The sequence below is a fragment of the Hypanus sabinus genome, chromosome 10 (genome assembly GCF_030144855.1).
Source record: "Hypanus sabinus isolate sHypSab1 chromosome 10, sHypSab1.hap1, whole genome shotgun sequence".
NCBI classification, from domain to species: domain Eukaryota; kingdom Metazoa; phylum Chordata; class Chondrichthyes; order Myliobatiformes; family Dasyatidae; genus Hypanus; species Hypanus sabinus.
In genome coordinates, this window is record NC_082715.1 from 124,832,139 (window position 1) to 124,854,103 (window position 21,965).

The 21,965-nt window shown below is 41.7% G+C and overlaps 1 protein-coding gene across 1 annotated transcript in view; it reads left to right on the forward strand.

Annotated features, from left to right (window-relative positions):
* anapc1 (anaphase promoting complex subunit 1) overlaps positions 1–21,965 on the forward strand; it is a 235,295-nt gene that overhangs the window by 20,755 nt on the left and 192,575 nt on the right. Inside the window, exons 7-10 of the mRNA XM_059982885.1 lie at positions 5,095–5,168; positions 7,826–7,974; positions 11,673–11,899; positions 20,082–20,291. Of these exons, the coding sequence (XP_059838868.1) occupies positions 5,095–5,168; positions 7,826–7,974; positions 11,673–11,899; positions 20,082–20,291 (660 nt within the window). The remainder of the gene's footprint in view (positions 1–5,094; positions 5,169–7,825; positions 7,975–11,672; positions 11,900–20,081; positions 20,292–21,965) is intronic.

A 21,965-nucleotide genomic window follows, 5' to 3' on the forward strand; every position in this document is an offset into this window, starting at 1 on the left:
CCTCCAGTTCAGTATTCACTGCACTTCTCTCCAGCTTTTTCTTCCTCATGATTTCTTCCAGATCAACTTTCTCCAGTCTCTCCGTCTTCATTTCAAACTTGATTCTGTAGAGACAGTCACTCACGAGCTGCGACCTTCGCCAGCCCTGGCACGTGTCCAGAAAACACTTTAACTCTGTAGTTCTCAGCCGCTCCTGCAACAACCTCACTTCATATTCTCCTGAGGCAAATCCAAATACCAAGAGATCATCCACATACACCAAAACTCTCAACGCCTCCATATCCCCCATGGTCTTCCACGTGCCCCGCGGGAAGGTTGCAAGGGCTCCAGATATGCCCTGTGGCATCTTTTTGGACCGGAAGACTCCTAGGGAATTTATAACGGCCGTCTTCTCCTTGTCGGCCCCACTCATCGGGATCTGGCAACATCCACTCCTCAGATCCAGCACCTTAAACCACTTCGCACCACTCAGACAGGCCATCGCCTCTTCGGCCCTCAGGGCCATATTCTGGTCACTGACAGTGCACCTCTTCAGCGCAATATAATCCACACACACGCTGCCTACGTCTTCCACGGCTTCAGGGGCCAGTCGCCGCAACCTCTCTCTCTCCGAGGTGTCTTCAGCGGTCAACTCCCCTCCCTCGTGGTATTTCACAGCGTCCACTAAGAGGGTCTCACCCTCAGATACTTCCCCCAGGCCGTACCACCACCGGCTCTTGTTTGAATTCGGTATCGGCCCAATGCTGCTACACACGTCCGCATAAGCAGCTCGAAACTCTGGGTGCATCGACAATGCCTCCAAACAGCGCTCACTCGCCTCCTTCGGGCAGGCCCCCAAGCGCACCAGCAGGATATTGATTCTCTCCAGAACAGAAACGCTGCCCGTCTCAACAGTGTCCAGACACATCAGCATTAACGATTCATGAACCTCAGTCACCTCCACTTTTGCCTCCAAGAACTCCATTTTCACTGACCAACAACCGTCGTCTGGATAATCACCGGCACTGGTACCCCAAATCTCCAGTGCCCTCAATGTCGTCAAGGGTAAATGCTTCCAATAACGGTTATGAAACAAACTGTACAGCAACTTCACCGGCGCCCCGGTGCCGAGGATGGCTTTAACTTGACTTCCATCCATCCGTAACAACACCTGTACGCTTGGTCCCTCTAAGCCTTTAGGAATAGGGTCTGTTCCTTTCGGGAGTTCCCTTGTACATTGCTGGGAACGTGCTCCCCCAGAGACCCCAAGCTGTTCCCCCACTGGGCCTCCTCTAAGTTTCCTGACACCTCTCGGATCAACGGCACAACTGATCCCCTTGACAGATCCCCTTGGCACTGCAAGTAATTTGTCTGCCCCCCTAGCCAAAAGGGATACCCTAAAAACTTTCCACCAATCTCCTGCCATGGATATGATAAGCCCCCCAGCTGCGGCAATTGACTTCTAGTCGAACCAAACGCATTTTCCCACACTTTCCCAGAACTGGCAGCTGTCACTTCAAGGTAATTGCACCCGACAGTTCTAACAATGTCACCAGCCCGCGTACTCAAACTTTCAACCTGTCCCTGTCACTTTCCCTCAGCCAAGCACTGCCACTCACCCAACAACTGAGAGGTCCGCTCCGCCCACGCCTCCGCCCCTTTAGGGCTGGACATTATTCCAACAACCGGGCGAAGCCTACCACTGCTGAAACATCCCAACCGGTCACTCCTCACTCTCCAAACAGTACGGACAACCCATGGTCCCACCACCATTTCGTCAACGCTAGTCGGAACTCGAACAACGCCCTCTGGGCACCAACAGCCACCCCACCCAACACACATACAGAGGTAACCAGCAATCGCACACCCACAAAGGCACACCAGCTCTTCGCCGCAGACATAATTTAAAGAGGGTGATCACACAGCTTCCACAGAAATCAATCCCGGACGAGCACCCCACAATATCCTCATGGCATTACCAGAGTTCCCCATATCAGCAAGTCTAAAGCTAAACAACTGCGAGAGAAACACTTATCAGACAAAGAAGCATTCCTACTCTTAACAAGCCAAAGAAGCCATTTTGAGTCACATACACAAGACATTGTAAAAAAAGAAATCCTCTTTACATTTATAACACAGATGGAGGTCAGATGGCTCATTGATCCTTTGCCTGTTGACAAAAGGCTGCCTAGTTCAATGTTACTTCCCAGTTCTTGGTCCACGGCCCTGCAATCACCTCCAAGACATTTTAAAATGTCAGTTTCAAATCCCCACCTTCTCTGGGTGCGGGTGGAAGAAAAACCCTCATTGTCTCTTTCATCCTTCTACCAAATATCTTAGTTCTATATTCCCTGGTTTTTGCCCCCCGCCACTAAGGGAGATAGGTGTTTCCTAATACTCACTTGATCTAGGTCCTTCATAATTACAGATATTTAATTCTGTCTTTCCTCGACTGTTCCAAAGAAAACAATCCCAGTTTATCCAATCTTTTGTCAAAGATTCAACTTTCCCATTTCAGCAGTATCCTTCTGTGCACCCTCTCATCTCCAATACATCTTTCCAATGTTATAGTGACCACAGTTGTATGTAACATTCAAGCTAACTAATGGCTTTGGCCAAATATAGTGTGCAGTCGCAGCCTCACCTCCGTGCTCTTTTTGTATTCCTCAGCTGATAAAGATAAGCATCCTGTCTACATTTTTAATCATTTTAGTGACTTGCCCAATTAATTGTCAAGGAGCCTTTTGGTCACAGGAACACCCGAGTTTAAATCCCAGCGTGGGAGCTGTGGAAATTAAATTCAGTTGATAACGTGACATTTGGAGCAAAACGACTTGAATTAGTAATGAAGACTATAAAGGGCGTCATAAAGTCAAGATTGGCACAGAAAAACAACCATTTAGCTAGTATCCTTCATGGGAGAAAATCTATTATTCTTGTCCAGTCTAATGTAGACCCACTCCAAATGGTTGATTCAACTGCCCTCTGAGATGGTTTGGTCCCTCAGGTGTAGGTGTCTTACCTGCAGCTCCTCAAGGGATCAACAATAATGTGACCTTGCCAGTGATACCTAATCCTGAGTGATTAAACAAAAATGCCTCTCATTGGTTTGAGATTGATTTACTGTCAAAATACTGACTCCAGTCAACTTTTGCTAAATCTATTACCTATTTGAAGTACCTTTCCTCATTTTTTAAAATCTTTGTCCTTTCCCATAAGAATGCTAATTCTAACTAATAAACACTGTTTCAAAGCTGCTCTCCCATTCTTCCTTCTGCCTCCCCCAGCTTCATTCACGGAGTTGTGCAGCACAGAAAATGGCTGACAAAAACCTTCGAATGCCAGTCTGCACTCATGCCATTGAGAAGCGTTTGGTCGGTCGTCCACTGTGCCTTGCTGATTCAAGTGATTAACTGAATGTTCCTTAAATGTCTTTAGAGTGCCTGACTCCACGAGTTGCCCAGACCGTGGAAACCATATTCCAACCACCTGGTGAAAAATTCAGTCTCAGGTTTCATCTAAACCTCTGCCTTTGCTCTATGTCAGTTGCTTTATACATCTTTTGAGAAAATCGTCCTGCTTTCAGTCCTGTCTATGTCGCTCAGAATTTTGAATTCCCCTTTCTCATTCTCCCTCAGCTTCTTCCTTCGTTCTCTGCAGTCTCTCCTCATAGTTCATCACAGGCAACTTCTTGGTGAATCTCTTATGCATCCTCTCCAGCGCAGTTATGTCCCTGTAGTGTGGCAGGGAGCCATACTAAAACTAATTCCAGAATAGTCCCCTCTATTGTTAGACTTGCTACTCGTTTTCATTCATTTTGAGAGGACTAGTATATAAGAGCAAAGATGTAATGCTGAAGCTTTATAAGGCATTGGTCAGACCACATTTGGAGTATTGTGAATATAGGTCCCTTATCTAAGATAGATGTTCTGGCATTGGAGAGGGTCCAGAGGAGATTCACAAGAATTATTCTGGGAATGAAAGGGTTAATGTCTGAGGTGGGTTTGTTGGCTCTGGGCCTGGGTGTTTAGAAGAATGAAGGGACATCTCGTTGAAATCTACTGAATGTCAGAAGGCGTAGATAGATAAAGTAGATGTGGAGAGGATGTGGGACAAGAGGGCACAGACTCAGAATGAGGGAGACCTAGATTTAGAACAGAGGTGAGGAATTTCTTCAGCTGGAGGGTGGTAAATCTGTGGAATTCATTGCCATGGATGGCTATGGAGGACAAGTCACTGAGTATTTTTAAAGCAGAGGTTGATAAAAGGTTTTTATTGGTCAGGGTATCAAAGGTTACAGGGAGAAGACAGGAGAATGGGATTGAGAGGGATAATACATTAGCCATGATGGAACAGCAGAGCAGACTCGGGCTGAATGGCCTAATTCTGCTCCCGTGTCTTATGGTCTATATTGCCTGAATGCTGTTTAAGAAATTTCTGCCTTTTATACTTTTGCACAGTATGGTAGTAATTTAATGTATTGCACTGTCCTGTTTCAAAAAACACAAACTTCATGACATGTGTGAGTGATGATAAACCTAATTCTGATATGAGTCTCTATTGTGGACTGATAGTGGGAAGGGGGCAGGGAGAGGGGAATCATGGTTGGGTAAAGAGGAAGGGAGACAGGAGGGAGTGGGAAGCACCAGAGAGACATTCTGTAATAATCATCATCATAATGATCATTTGAAATCAAATAACCTTGCCTGGTGTCTCAGGGCTGGGTATATCTGCACCTTTCTCCTCCTCCCCCCACCCTTCCCGCCACCTGTTCCATACCCCTCCTGCAGTGCTCCACCCTCGCCATTCCCAACATCCTTTGCTCCCACCAGACTTGGGAATTCGCTCTCTGCTTCAAGTTGGTAATTACAGTACTGTGCAAAATACTTTTGCACGGTTCTGTATGTCTTTCATTATTGTATAAATCTCCGTATGGTCACTTTTCAGCCTCATATTGTAGTGTAAATAAACCTGCATTGTAAAATCTCTCCATATAACATCCCTCCATTATTAGTAGCTACAGCTTCCTGTGCATTAATAAGTAAGTTTCCCACATATTGGGGTGAGTCTTGTTGTAGTATTAATTCTGATGACATGTTGTGTAACTGATTGCAGGGAGCCATTGCCTACGATGTTCAGCATGCTGCACCCGCTGGATGAAATCGCACCTGTTGTTTGTAAACCAGGAGGTGAGGACTCCAACTTGTACCAAGTTATTTTACCTGATCGGCTCAGTGGGTGATCTGTCCTGTGTTTCAAGAAAATTTGTGTTGTGAAATACCTTACGTCTTTAAAAGAAGAAATGACAAAATTGTAAACGTGGTGTTTTGTTTTCCAGTTGCACAAGGAGGTATCGAGGCCTAGGTCTTGAAGCTTATTGATTGGTTTTGAGGGGGGTGATAGTGTTGAATACTGAGCTGTATTTAATGAAGAGCACATATGCATCTTTGCTGAAAGATTTTTCAGGGTTGAGTGAAATTCTCGTTAAGTTCTGTATTTCGTGGCTATCCGGAGAAGAGAAACATCAGAGTTGTGTTCTACCTGCACACTTTTGACAATAAAATGAACCTTTGAAAGTCAATGAAGTGGCATCTGTTGTGACAATAGGCAAATTGGAGCAGACTCAAGTTACTTCTCAGGCAGGAGTTGATGTGTTTCATCACCAACCTCTCAAAGCTCTTCATCACAGTGGATGCAGGTGCATCTGGATGAGAGACATTGTAAAAAGTTTGCCGTGTACCTCTGGGGTATCAGTATAATTGAAGACTGCTTGAAGCAGGTGGGTGCCTCAGATTGCCAAAGCGAGAGGTTAAAGGTATCACTGAACACTCCAGCCGGTTGATCAGCTCAGGTCTTTAGTACTCCTTGCGCAACTGGATCCTTGATTTTCTCATTTGTACACCACGGTCAGTTCAGGTTGGCGATGATATAGCTCCTCCACAATCTCCGTCAGCATAGGTGCACCACAGGGCTGTGTGCATAGCCCGTTGCTCTAATCACTTTGGCTTTGGCTTTTGGGCTGAGTTCCAGTGCTGTGTTTAAGTTTGCCGATGACACCACTGTTGTTGGCCGAATCAAAAGTGGTGACGAATCAGCATTTAGCAGCGTCCTGTTGAAGACGGTGGAAGTCGCAGAGAATGATGTCCTGTATGCGGCGGCTCGTGGGGTGATAGGAAAGGACAAGAGGAACTTTTCCTTTGTTAAGGCGGTGAAGATGACATGAGGGCTTATGTCCAAGAAATGGAAGAAATGATGGTGAGGGCAGCGTTAATGGTAGGGAAGGGAAACCCTGTTCTGTGAAGAAGGACGTCAGCTCTGGTGGCCTGGAAAGGGCAGCCTCAACCTGGGAACTGGTGCATCAGAGACTGAGGAACTGAGAAAAGGGAATGGCATTTTTACACGTGACAGGTTGGGAGAGGTACAGTTAAGATAGCTGTGAGAGTTAGTAGATTTATAAAAGATACTGGTAGATAGTCTGTTTCTAAAGATGGAGACAGAGAGATCGAATAAGGGTGAGAAAGGTATCAGAAATGGACCAAGTGAATTTAAGGGCAGAAGTTTGAGGCAAAGTTGATGAAATTGACAAACTCAGCATGGAAGTATGAAGCAGTACTCATGCAGTTGTCAGTGTAGCTCAAATAATTGGGCAGTGTTACTAAGGTAAGCTTGGGACATAGACTGGCACACATAGATAGGTGGAGCTGGGGCTCATGATTACACTTTGGGTCTGGAGAAAGGGGAAGAGCTAAAAGAGAAATTGGTGAGGATGAGGACCACTTCCACCAGACAGAGGAGGGTAGTGGTGGGGAGGTCTGTTAATTTTTTAAAAATTTTCTGTTTGAGAGTTTAGCAGAGTTTCTGAGGTTGTTGAAGTGATGACATGACTATTAGGTCAAAGTTTAGGGTTAGATATGATATCCAAGCTTGCAGTCTGTTTCATTTTCAGACAGTTACCATGGTAAGAGATGGATTTGGCTATTCTTGGGTAGTACCTAGTAGGCTGCAGGTTAATCTGTAACTGCATTATCAGCTGAAACAGTCAAGTCAAACAATTTAGTGTTATAGTAAGTTTCTGTTCTGTAAATCAATGTCCTCTGGTTACCGAGACTCCTTTAGTGAAACTATTTCTTCTATCTTTTATCTTATCGTGAGTATCTCAATCAAATCTACCTGTAATCTCTCCTATTCTGAGTACAATAATGCCAGTTCCCTGTCCTCAGGTTTGGCAAATAATGTTATTTTGTATGAGTGTCACAACTTAATTCACACTTCTATTTGTGGTGATGCTTATCAGGCACAATATCGAACTGATCGGTTAACTAGTGCAATCTTTTACTTATAATGCAAATTGATAACATTGTTTAATGGGATGAGCTGGTTCTCTTGATTTGGATTTTTTTCCAATTCGTTTATTGTATTCATGAATAAATGTATAACTTTTTTTGCGTCTGTCAATTTATTTGTAACTTTGGGAATATTAAACAATTTATAAACAGAGACAGATAAGATTAACAAAAGTTGGAAATTACCTTTAAAGATAGCTAAAATTTTCAATGCAGTGTAGTATGCAATCAAAATATAAATACGATATGCTTAGAAGTAAAATATTAATATTGCAAAAAAGTGCAGTTAATGGGTGCTCAGCTGCTGTTCACAAAATAACATTTGTTTTTTTAATAATCATGCTGGTACCCCTAAAAGCTGAGATTCTGAACCTGTTTTAGGATGCAGTCTTTGAATTCAATACCAGTTATGTTTTGGGTAATATTTATAGTTGCGTTGCTTGGTGACATTTCTCTAAAGGATTATTTTGTACAAAATTAAGGTATTATTATCTCCCTTTCAGGAAGTGTGACCAGTGTGCCAAGAGTACAGTATGTTGCTGACTATACCCTGAAAATAGTTTTCTCCAATACGGCACCTTCAATCATCTTGACTTACGACACAGTACAGTGTTTGCATACAGTATGGGCATTACGTAAAATCAAAACAGAGGTACCTGTTCCTTAGAGTTTTATTTTCTTTTCTCCGTGTGATCTTGTTTAAGAGCAGTAGCTCTGGAAATACCTTTGCTATTTTCTTGGGATTTGGAACACGCTGTTTATTGAAATTTAATTGTAAAATTGGATAGAATAGAAGGGATATTCCAAAAGGCTGCATAGAGATGTGTGATGTTAAATCAAAGACAGAATGAACAGGTGAACAAGCATGTTTTAATAAGGAGGATGGAGGAGATTTTGGTTGGAAATCAGACGGCTTATTTTGCAAGAAATATCATACTGATGACGGCTGTAACATTATAACAATAAATCTCTCTTCCCAAGTCTTCACAGCCACATGGCCTCTGAGTTATTGGCTGAGAAGAGTAATGTCAATGAACAAATTTCATGGAATATCAGGCAGAGTTAACGCATCAACTTGAGTACCCATGGGCTTGTACAGTCCAGTGGAGGCATGATCAGTGTCATTGGAGAATTTAAGTTCAAGTAATTCTGTCTGAACTTCGTAAGGGTGATTGGGATGATCAGCTTGCCTTTGTGTATGGGAAGTCTTGGCCCTTGAATTTAATTGATGTGTTTGAAGAGATATGCAAGAGGATTGGTGAAGGCAGGGCAATAGACATTATCTATCTGGACTTAGCAAAGTTTTTGACAGGGTCCCACATGGCAGGCTGGTGCAGAAGTTTAGGTCACATGGGGTCCAGAGTGAGCTAGTCAATTGGATACAAACTTGGCTTAGTGGTAGGAGTCGCTGGGTGACAGGGGAAGGCCTTTTCTCGCACTGGAGCTCTGTGATTAATGGTTTGCAGCAGGGATCGACGCTGGCTTCTGTGTTCTTGACAAACAATTTTGATGAGAATGTAGATGGCATGATTAGTAAGTTTTGACAATATTAGGCTGTACAGTGGAGAGTAAAGGAAGTTGCTGAAGGTTACCACAGGATCTGAGAAAGTGGGTAAGGGAATGGTTGATGGGATTAGCTCAGGCTTCTGCAGAGCCATGCATTTTGGGACATTAAAACAGGATGTACACAGTAACCCAAACTGTCGGAGAAACTCAGTGGGTTGAGAAGCATCGGTGAGAGAAAAGAAACTGTCAATATTCCAGATCAAAACCTTGCATCAGGATGGAAAATGGTGAAACAAGATGGCCAGTATCGAGGTGGGAAAGGGAATGGCACAAAAGGATTCTGAGGCGAATGGTGGACTGTGGTGAAAGGTGTAAGATGACAGGTAGTTATGGCAGGGTTTGGTGGGGGGTGGGGAACCTGTATGTGCAGTGTGTGGATGGAATCAGGTGTCTGAGGACAAAGCTGGCTGAAGGGGGACTAGGGAGGAGGACAAAAGTCAGTGGATGGGTGGATCAGAAGAAGGAATGGTTGAGGAGGGGCAAGGGTGGGAGAGGGGAATAAAAGAAAAAAAAAAGGATTTGGGACAGATTTACCAAAAATGAGTAAACTCAAAATTCATACCAGTGGGTCGTAGACCACCCAGGCAGAATGTAAGGAGTTGCTCCTCCAGTTGATGTTCGGTTTCATCCCTGCAGTATGGACAGCTCAATGTGAGAATGGTGTGGCCATTGTGGGCTGAGCTTAAGTGTTTTGCAAAACAGTTGCCAATATAGGGGTACACAGTCAATAGTTGGGTTCTGCGGAGTGTTTTAGAACAGTGAGACCTTCGGGTACAAGGCATAATTCCCTAAAAGTGATGATACAGGTAGAGAGGGTGGTGTATTAACTACAAGAGTCAGGATATCATGTTACAGCTGTACAAAATGTCGGTAAGAGTTCCTTTGGAGTACCGGTCTGCATTCCTGGGTGCCTTGCTAAAAGAAGGATGTGAATAAGCTAGAGATGATGCAGAAAAGGCCCACAAGGATTTTGCTCGGACTGGAGGGCTGGAGTTATAAGGAGCGACTGGATAGGCTGCAGCTGTTCTTACTGGAGCAAAGGAAACGAAGGTGCGAACTTGTATAGATTTATAAAATCACAAGGGCATTGTTACAGTCGATGGTCACATTCTTTCTGCCTACCGTTTAAAACTAGAGGGCAAAGGTTTCAGGTGAGAGGAAAAAGATTTAAAGGAGATCTGAAGGGGCATGTTTTTCACACAGGTGGTGTTGAGTATATGGGGCAAACTGCCAGTGGAAGTGGTAGAGGCAGGTACATACAAAAGTCATTTCAGCAGGTATATGGATAGGAAAGGTTGAGGAGGATTTGGGCCACACACAGGCAGATGGGACTCTTCAGATAGTCACCATAGCCAGCGAAACGAGTTGGGTCAAAGAGCCTGTATGATTCGATGACTCTTGTTTGATAAACTTGTAATACATATCTGGTCTCATAAGGGGTGATTAAGGAACTGGTGACTTGTCACACCTTGTTCTGGTCACCGAATTATAGGAAAGATATCAATAAATTAGAGAGAGTGCAGAGACGATTTACTAGGATGTTACCTGGGTTTCAGCAATTAAGTTACAGAGAAAGGTTGAACAAGTTAGGTCTCTATTCATTGGAGCGTAGGAGGTTGAGGGGGGATTTGATCGAGGTATTTAAAATTTTGAGAGGGATAGATAGAGTTGACGTGAACAGGCTGTTTCCATTGAGAGTAGGGGAGATTCAAACGAGAGGACATGATTTGAGAGTTAGGGGGCAGAAGTTTAAGGGAAACACGAGGGGGTATTTCTTTACTCAGAGAGTGATAGCTGTGTGAAATGAGCTTCCTGTAGAAGTAGTAGAGGCCAGTTCAGTTGTGTCATTTAAGGTAAAATTGGATAGGTATATGGACAGGAAAGGAGTGGAGGGTTATGGGCTGAGTGCGCGTAGGTGGGACTAGGTGAGATTAAGAGTTCGGCACGGACTAGGAGGGCCAAGATGGCCTGTTTCCATGCTGTGATTGTTATATGGTTATATGGTTATCTGGATCTATAATTTCCTCAGGAGTGGAAATTGATGCTCTTACCCAGTCTCGCTCACATGTACGAGATGCACAGCGGTGACTCTTAAAGGGCCTTCTTAAGTACCTAACAAGGCAGCTGTTCAGAGGTAGATAGGTATGAACGAAGCCTGAGGATGTTGTAAATTATATCTCGCAAATTGTTTTGCCTTCTTGATCCGGCATTTAGGCCTAGCTCTGCCAAATCACCTCGTTTTAAGCATCCAGAAGAAATCATAGTTTATTAGAGTACACAAGCAGGCCCTTTGGCCTCATTTGTCCATGTCGATCAAAGTACACACCTAAGGTCCCACTTGCCTGCATTTAGACCATGTTCCTCTAAACCAGGGGTTCCCAACCCTTATTATGCCAGAGAGCAACGCCATTAAGCAAGGGGTCCGCGGACCCCAGGTTGGGAACCTCTGTTGTAAACTTTTCCTGTCCATGTGCTTATTGAAATGTCTGTTTAAATGTTGTTATTAACTACAAATCTCTGGAACAATCCTCCAAGCTGAAGTAACCCTCAAAACAGATCAGGTTAATGCGAATTAGAATGTGTCCCAACCTTATAGCTGTATCCCATGAGCTGGACATTGTGGACAGTGGAGCAAGTTCTGTCAGCAGCAAACATTTATTAGTCATGGCACTCTGAGTAGATGTAACATGTTCCAATAAAATGACCACAGTTTTTGTCTGATTATCTACTTGTAGTATCTCTTAATACCTGGCAGTAATTCTTGTGTTTTCTCCCACTGAACAGGAACAGAACACAGTTCTACGGCATCCCGGTACAGCGGGGACTCCTCAACACATAGCCACCAGCAGCTCCCTGACTGCTCACCTCAGAAGTGTCTCAAAGGGGGAGTCACCAGTGGCGTCTCCATTCCAAAATATTTCCTCCTTCCCCAGCCAGAACAGATCCACAGCCTCTCCGGGCACACACTCGCGCTCCCATTCTCCTTCCATTTCAAACATGGCGGCACTGAGGTGAGCAATTACCCTGTAACTGCGTGAAGTGTTGCAAACGCAAGGGAATGATGGGACGGGTGACACTCTTTTTGCACCGACCTGGTTGGGAATGTGATGTGACAAAACACGGCAAATTGTTTTGGTTTTGACTTAAGACCAAATCTTGCCCCAAAGCCCGTGTCTTCATTCAGTACAGTCATGGCTACTCCAGTGTTAAGCGTCAATCCCAGTTTCCTTTCTGATTCTTATAATCCTTGGTCAGCCTGGAGACATAAGTGATATTGGGCAGCTGCCTTTAGTTACTCATTGGGATTTGGTTTAATAAATATATTTGTATTGAGTTAGGGATTATCTTGACATTGTATCTGTTCATAATGAAGTATATTTTGTGTGTGTTTACTTTTAAGTTTCTTAAATTTGTCAACAGCTGTGGCTGCTAATGGTCCTTGTCCTTGACCCACGGCCTGTGCTTTCTTTCCCCTTGCATGCGTTTCCACTTCTTTCTTTCATACTTCCACACAGACGCACATGTGCAACCATTTGTCATCCACTACTCCACTTAATACCACCTTTATGTAGCTGGGCTCATAGCAACCTCAAGGTAATTAACCAAAAGCACCAGGAATGAGACCACCACCGCCCAGTATGTGCCCACTAAGGCCGTGATAATGAAACCAGGAAGATACCAAGGTTAATAAGCTATACCCATCTACATGGGAACATTTGTTGAAGGAGTGGTATCCCGAGCAGAGACTTTTTTCAGATCATGCTGCTTTGACAGCTGGTCATTGCAATGCGATTTCCAAATTTTCTGGGACTTTTTATAAGTAGAATGGCAAAACTGTTACTCGGTTGTTATTTGCTTGATTTGAATTGTAATATTTACATTTTTATTAAAATGTTTGAGTGAAGTGGGGGGAGAAAAGCTGTATCCACTTCCATCCTCTGTTCAGGATATCATCTCATTCACACAAAGGACACGATGCTCTCGATCTCAGTCCTACGCACCAAGTGTACAGTGTATAGGTACAGGTTGCAATATTGAACTGATGGGATTGCTTCATCGGGACACAGCACAGACTCTGTTGCCAAACAGCCAACTTTTGCAGTAGCAGTTCCAAAATCTGTTTGTATTCACGTTATCTGAGTGTTTTCTTTCACCACTGCCTGCTGCTTTTGTTAGGTCACATTCTCAATTACTATTTGTCTTGGTTCACTTCCCATTTTGCTGAGTTTATGTGCCTGTGGTAGGTATCTTGCTAGCTGGTTCATGTAAGTAATTGAGCTTTGAACATTGACCAACCCAGGCATCAGAAGTTTGAGAGCAGTGCCTGAGTGGAAAAAGGCAGCTGATTGCAGCAGCGTAATTGAGCTCTGATCGATCTGCGTTTGAGATTGATTAGCAGGAGCAAATGAAAGGAAGGCGGGGCAAACACGGCGGCCATCATCTGAGTGGACAGAGTCAGAGTGGTGATTGTGAGGCTTTACCTCTTGAAGGCTTCAGCTCTTCAAGGTTTCAGCAAAGAGAGGCTTCAGTCAGAGAAAGCAAAGAAAGGAAAAGCTCTTGGTTAAGCTTTTTTTCTCCCCCCTTCCCTTTGTTATTTTTGTTCATTTAGGACAGTAGAGATGCCAGGCAGGATAATTGAATGCTTCTCTTGTGGGATGTGGGAAGGCAGAGAGACCTCCAGTATCCCTGACGATTAAAGCTACAAGGTTCATCTATGTGAGCTTCTAACAATCTGCATTAGGGAGCCGGAGCTGGAACTGGATGAACTCTGGATCGTTCGGGAGGCTGAAGGGGTGAAAGATAGGACATATAGTAAGGTAGTTACACCCAAAGTGCAGGGAATGGGGAAACTGGGTGACAGTCAGAAAGGGAAAGGGGGTTAAGGAGCCATTGCAGGGTACCCCTGTGACCATCCCCTGCAGCAATAGGTACGTCACTTTGGAAACTGTTGGTGGGGAAGGTGGGTTGGGGGGTGTTGACCTAACAGAGGAAAGTCACAGTGGTTAGCTGTCTGGCTCTCCTGACTCGGAAGGGAATGGGGGAAGAGACACGCTGTGGTGATAGGGGATTCTTTAGTTAGGAGAACAGACAGGAGACTCTGGGTGAGAATGAGGTTCCCGGATGGTATGTTGCCTCTCGGGTGCCATGGTCAGGGACATCTTGGATCGAGTCTGCAGCATTCTTAAGTGGGACGGTGAACAGCCTGAGGTCGTGGTCCTTGTAGGTACCAGTGACATGGGTAGGATGAGTGACGAGGTTCTGCACAGGGAGTTCAGGGAGTTAGGTGCTAAGTTAAAGGGCAGGACCTCCAGGATTGTGATCTCAGGATTGCTACCTGTGCCATGTAATAGTGAGGCCAGAAATAGGAAGATTACAGAGTTTAACACATGGTTAAGGAGCTGGTTTAGGAGGGAGGGCTCAAGATTTTTTGATCCTTGGGCTCTCTTCCAGGGAAGGTAAGACTTGTACAGAAGGGATGGTTTATACCTGAGCAGGAGGGAGACTGTTATCCTTGTGGGAAGATTTGTTAATGCTGCATGGTGGTGTATAAGTGAGAGTTGCAGGGGTTGACCATAGAGTTGGAACAGTTCGTGGGGAGGTTGTGAAGGCAGATGTTGGTAAGACGTCAGACTAAGACAGGAATCAAGAGGTATGGTACGACTAGTGTCCTGAGATGTGTATATTTCAATGCAAGAAGTATCCTAGGAAGGGCAGATGAGTCAGGGCATGGATCAATACCTGGAATTATGACGTCGTATCCATTAGTGAGACTTGCTGGCCGGAACGACAGGACTGGCAGTTCAGTATTCTGGGGTTCTGTTGTTTTAGACATGACAGAGCTGGAGGGATTAAAGGAGGAGGGGTGACATGACTAGCCAGGGAAAATGTCACAGCAATACTCTGTCAGGGCAGACTGGAGAACTTGACTAGTGAGGCTCTATGGGTAGAACTGAGAAACAAGAATTGTATGACCACATTAATGGGGCTTTATTACAAACAACCCAACAGTCCGAGATATTTAGAGGAACAAATTTGCAGAGAGATCGTGGACTGTTTCAAGAAGCATAAGGTTATTATAGTAGGTGAGTTTAACATTCCACATTTTGACCGGGAATCCCATACTGTCAAAGGTCTAGAGGAAAAGTTCCTTCATCTGTATGTAGAACTCCCAATGAGAAAATGTGCAATACTGGATCTGCTATTAAGGAATGACTAACCCCTTTTTTTGAATATGGGTGATTTGTGTCTGTTTTTTTACTTTCTACTTTTTCATTTGAGTTGCCGTCTTGAGACATCGGGGTAAAATTAGTATTAGTTTGACTGCTTGCCTCTTACTGGATTTTTTTCTGGGGTTCTGGGGGTGGGGGGAGGGGGATTCTGTTTTGCATTTGCTTTCTGCTTAGTTTTCACTTCATTGGCTGACTTGAAACTACCAAAATGGCTGGAGTGTCGTAACTTCCGGTTCCTCTTTGAACTTGATTTCCTCTTCCGGATTCATGAGTTCATCTTCTTTTTAACCTTATGTGTTAAATATGATAAATATTGGCAATATGGATAAGATTATTAATTTTGCTTCTTGGAATATTAACGGTTTAAATCATCTGATTAAACGGAAAAAAATATATAAATTATTTCACAGAATGAGTGCTAATATTATCTTTGTACAAGAGACTAATTTGAGGAAGGAGGATAGTCAACATTTTTTTAGGTTTTGGGTGGGTCAACAGTATCATTCGAATTCCCAAGCCAAAGTAAGAGGCGTTTCCATTTTTATAGATTCTTCAACCTCTTTTATACACTATGAAACAATTTCAAACTCACAAGGTAGATTTTTGCTTCTCACTGGTTTACTTTTTAATCAAAAAGTTGTTCTAGTTAACGTTTATGCTCCAAATACTGATTCTCCTGAATTTTTTAAGTGTTTATTTACATATTTTCCTAATTTCAATGAGTACATGTTGATAATGGGTGGGGATTTTAACTGTTGTTTAAGTCTCTCAATGGATAGATCCAAGTCTACTCAGGTTCTTCTGAATAAATCGTCCTCTCTTATTAACTCCTTTATGGTTGATACTGGAATTTCTGAAATTTGGTGATTCTTACACCCCAATGACAAAGAATTTTCATACTTTTCTCATGTTTATCATAATTACTCAAGAATTGACTTTCTTTATTCATCATCGTTTACTTACGGATGTTATTGCTTGTAAATATGATTCCATTGCCATCTCTGACCATGCACCTCTGAAGCTATCTATTAAGACAATGGATTCATCCTCAAATGCCAAATCTTAGGGGTTCAACGCTACTTTACTTCAGGATTCAGACTTTCTCAACTTCATTAAGCAACAGATTGATTTGTTTTTTTTCAACAAACTCTACAGAAGAGATCTCTAGTGGAATATTATGGGACACTTTTAAAGCATTTATTCGTGGACAAAATATTTCATACTCTGCTGGAGTTAGGAAACGAACTAATACTGAAATACTTACATTGGTCGATAAAATTAAATAAGTTGATAAGATTTATTCAGTGACCCCCAGTAAAGAACTTTATAAAAAGAGAGTTGAACTTCAAATGGAACATAGTTTGTTATTATCCTCCTCGATTGAAAATCAGTTAATTAAATCCAGAACTCAGTTTTATGTACATGGAGATAAATCTGGGAAATTATTGGCTGATCAATTGAAAACTGCTTCGGTTAAACGACAAATCATTAAGATTCGTAAACAAGATGGCACTTTGACGATCGATCATAAAGAGATGAATAAAGCCTTTCAAGATTTTTATAACTCTTTATATCAATCAGAATTTGTTGAGGATTCTTCCATAATGGATGAATTTTTAAGAAATTTGAATATCCCAAAATTAACAAGCAGAAGATTGTGTATTTCTAGATGCACCTATTACGGAAATCGAAATAAAAGAGGCTATTTTTTCAATGAATTCAGGTAACGCCCCTGGTCTAGACGGTTATACTGCTGAATTTTTAAAATCCTTTTCTTCTATACTCTCTCCTTGGCTTTGTAAAATTTTTTAAGATGTGTTAACAGTAGGTAAATTACCACAATATTTCTGTGATGCCTCCATTTCTCTAATTCTTAAAAAAGATAAAGACCCTACTGAATGTGCATCCTATCGGCCTATATCCTTGCTGAATACAGATTCCAAGATTTTTACCAAAATTTTAACCACGAGACAGGAAATTTATTACCTCAAATTATCTCTCAAGACCAGACCAGATTTAGTAAAAATTGTTATTCATCCTTTAACATTAGAAAATTAATTAATATACTTTATACTCCTTCACCTAAAATACCAGAATTTGTCATTTCCTTAGATGCTGAAAAAGTGTTCGATAGGGCTGAATGGCCATATTTATTTAATATGCTGCAGAATTTTAATTTTAGCCTGAAATTTATATCATGGATTAAATTAATATATTATAAACCTTTGGCTTCAGTTCTTACCAATAATTAGAGATCTTTTTTTCAGTTGTCCTGTGGTACGAGGCAAGGCTGTCCTTCAAGTCCTCTATTATTTGATACTGCTTTGGAACCTTTAGCCATTGCCATTCGTGAATCACCTAATATTTTTGTTATTACCTGTAAGGAAGGGACTTTTAAGTTATTATTATATGCTGATGATTTGTTACTATACATATCTGACCGTGAGAGATCTGTTCCTGTTACTTTATCCTTGCTTGCTCAGTTGAGTAGCTTTTCTCGCTACAAACTGAGTTTTAATAAGAGTGAATTATTTCCATTAAATACGCAAGTTTCAATCTATAAACACTTACCATTTAAAGTTGTTACAGATCATTTTACTTATTTGGGTATTAAAATTACCAAGAAACATAAGGATTTATTTAAAGTTAGCTTTTTACCTTTAATTGTCCAAATCAAGCAACTTATTACCAGATGGTCCCCATTATCTTTGTCATTGGTTGGTTGAATTAATGCCATTAAGGTGATAGTTTTACCCAAAATTTTATATCTATTTCAAGCATTACCAATTTTTATTCCTAAAACTTTTTTTGATATTATTGACTCCAAAATATCCTTGTATGCGTGGCAGAATAAAAATCCTAGATTATGTAAAAAATATTCACAGAAGCCTAAGAAGGAAGGCGGTTTGGCTTTGCCAAACCTAAGATTTTACTATTGGGCAGTTAATATTCGATATTTAATATTTTGGACACAAGAATCGATTATAGTACCTTGCCTACAATGGGTAAATTTGGAGTGTAAATCTGTACAAGACCTTTCATTGTTTTCTATTTTAGGATCTTCTCTTCCTTTTGCTTTATCTAAATTGAATAAACAAATAACTAATCCTATAGTTAAACATACATTATGAATATGGTAAGAATTTGGTAAATTCTTCGGCTTGAATAATCTTATCAAGCCCTATTATATCTAACTTTTTTATTCAGCCCTCTTTTATGGACCAAGCCTTTGTGTTATGGAAAACAATAGGTATAACATGTTTTCGTGATCTGTTTTTAGATTATAGTTTTATGTCCTTTCAACAGCAGTCCAATAAATATAATTTGCCTAAAACTCATTTTTTTAGATACTAGAAGTTAGAAATTTCTTGAATGATATGTTGCTGTCTTTTCCGAAATTATGTCCAATGGATATTACGGAAAAAAATTTAGTTCTGAATCCTTGCCAGAAGGGTTTAGTAGTCATCATTTATAACATGATCATGAAAATATAGCCAGGAGTATCAGAAAAAATTAAGAAGGAATGGGAAAAAGAACTTCACTGTGTTATACCCACAGAGCAGTGGGAGAAAATTTTACAATTAGTTAATTCTTCTTCTATTTGTGCTAAACATGCCCTAATACAATTTAAGGTTGTACGTAGGGCTCACATGTCCAAGGATAAACCCGCTCGATCATATTCTCATGTTAATCCAACCTGTGACAGATGTCATTCTGAAGTTGCTTCATTGACCCACATGTTTTGGTCTTGCCCCTGTTTGCAAAATTATTGGAAAGATATTTTCGGTATTATTTCAACAGTTCTGAACATCAAATTGCAACAGCATCCTATTACTGCAATTTTCAGTTTACCAATGGTGGATAATAGTTGTTTATCCCCCTCAGCCCGGCAGATGATTGCATTTGTTACATTAATGGCTAGAAGATCTATCCTATTGAACTGGAAAGAAATTAATCCTCCAACAGTATTTCAGCGGTTTTCTCAAACTATTTCTTGTTTTAGAAAAAATAAGAGTGTTGTCTTCGACCCTTCAGTTAAATTTGAAGAAACTTGGAGACCATTTATTCAACATTTTCATATGAGCTAAACTGACTTTTCCTAAACCTTACTCTTATCATCTTTAATTATTTGGATGGAGGTGCGGAGTTATTGACGCTACTGTGTATATTTGATATATTGCAATGGCCCATGTTAGTTAGGTTTTTCTTCTTTTCTGTGGGTTTAATTTTTATTTATCTGCTTTTTGTAACCACTATGAGTTTGGGAGGTTATATATGGATTATTATCTATTTTTATTTATATCCTAACCTATTAATTATGTACTCTCAAGCTCTTTGTACTCAATTTATTTATTTATGTTTGTTTAAAATCAATAAAAATATTTAAAAAGAAAGAAAGAAAGATTTCTTAACCATTTCTTTGCTCTTCTCCTTCGTACTGCCTAAGCAACTCTTGCTGCTCTGCTTGACTCCCTAGGATTTCCCAGTATGCGATTTCTTAAAAGGTGGTCACTTCCAGTACTTGTTTCCGGTGCCAACAATATATCTTTGTTGATATTTACAGTCTGACCTGATCGTAAAAGTAGTCAATTTTCTAATGGCAATCTGTCTTTATGTCCGCCTCTCCTTTATTGGTGGAGAGTGTATGTTAGGTGGGCAAAAATAAACATTAATGACTTTTAGGCAACTGTGGAGGCCAGGGTCTTTATGTGTATTTAAGACAGAGGTTGATACATTCTTAATTGGTTAGGGCATGAAGTCGTAAGGGGAGAAGGCAAGAGTTTGGGGCCGAGAGGATAAATGGATCAGCCATGATGAAATGGCGGAGCAGACTTGATGGGCCGAATGGCATAATACTGCTCCTCCATCTTATGGTCTTCAACTGCTGGGTTTTGTGTCTCCTGTAGACTATCATCTGTTGCTGCTGTCTGCAAATTTTGTAAGATATTTTCTTTTTTTCCAGCCGATCTCATTCCCCTTCGCTGGGAGCTTCAGCTTTCTCTGGCATTCAACGATTCAACCTATCAACTTACACCCCTTCTCCGAAGCGAGGCCGGAATTCCCACTCCCCAAACAGCACTCTCAGTGATTCGCTGCTTGTATCTGAGACAGAGCCGGTCATTCCAGAGCTGTGCCTTGAGCATCTGTGGACAGAAAATGTTGTCAGCACAAGGTCAGTGAAGAGATTTTTCTTACTGGTGGTGAGCTTTTTTTCAAGAGTCCAAAATCAATTCAGGGTTGCTTTTCAGTGCCGAGCCATTTTCAGATTCAGACGAGTGTCATTGCATCCAGGTGCAATGAAGTGTGAAGCCCACAGTGTAGCAATAATGGATACAATAATACAGCAATGAGTGCAGAACTATGGAAAAGTGTAAAGTGTGGTCGTGCAGACTGAGTTAGTACAAAGAGAAATGCTGAAGTGCCAGTAACAGAGAAGATAGAATTGCAGAGCCTACAAAAAGTATTCACTACCCCCCCCCCCCCCCCCGGAAGTTTTCATGTCTCATTGTTTTACAACATTGAATCACAGTGGATTTAATTTGGCTTTTTTTGACGCTGATCAACAGAAAAAGACTCTTTCATGTCAAAGTGAAAACAGATCTCTGCAAAGTGATTGAAATTAATTAAAGATATAAAACACAAAAATAATTGATTACATAAGTATTCAGTCCCTTTATTATGACACACCATATCTTAACTGGTGCAGCCAATTGCCGTTAGAAGTCAAATAATTATTTAAATGGAGATTACCATGCGCAGTCAAGGTGTTTCAATTGATTGTAGTAAAAATACACCTGTGTCTCGAAGGCCCAACTGCTGGTGAGTCAGTATCCTGGCAAAAACTACACCACGAGGACAAAAGAACACTTCAAGCAACTCTGCAAAAAGATTATTGAAAAGCACAATTCAGGAGATGGATACAAGAACATTTCCAAGTCACTTTATATCCCTTGGAGTACAGTTAAGTCAATCATCAAGTAATGGAAAGAATATGGCACAGCTGTAAATCTGTCTCGAGCAGGCCATCCTCAAAAACTGAGTGATTATGCAAGAAGGGGACGAGTGAGGGAGGCCACCAAGAGACCTATGACAAGTCTGGAGGAGTTACAAAATTCAGTGGCTGAGATGGGAGAGACTGTACACGCAATAACTGTTACCTGGGTGCTCTGCCAGTTACAGCTTTATGGGAGAGTGGCAAAGAGAAAGCCACCATTGGGGGAAAAAAAATGAAATCTCGACTAGTTTGCACGAAGGCATGTGGGAGACTGAAGTCAGCTGGAAGAAAGTTCTAAGGTCGGATGAAACCAAAATTGAGCTTCTTTGCCCTTTATTCTAAAAGCTCTGTTTGGAGTAAGCCAAACACCAGATGTCATCAAAAGCACACCATCCCTACCGTGAAATATGGTGGTAGCTGCATCATACTGTGGGGATACTTCACTGCAGCAGGCCCTGGAAAGCTTATGGAGGTAGAGGGTAAAATGAATGCAGCAAGATACAGGGAAATCTTGGAGGAAAACTTGATGCAGTCTGCAAGTGAACTGTGACTTGGGAGAAGATTTGTTTTCCAGCAATACAAAGGCCCCAGCATAAAGCCAAAGCTACGCAGGAATGGCTTAAAAACAACAAAGTTGGTGTTCTGAAGTGGCCTTGTCAGACTCCAGACCAATGGAGAATTTGTGGCTGGACTTAAAAAGGGCTGTTTACTGATAATCCCCATGCAATGTGTCAGATTGCAGAGCTTGATCAGTTTTGTAAAGAAGAATAGGGAAAAGCTTGCAGTGTCCAGATTTGTCTATATCCACACAGAGTCAATGCTGTAATTGCTGCCAAAGGTGTCTCTGCTAAA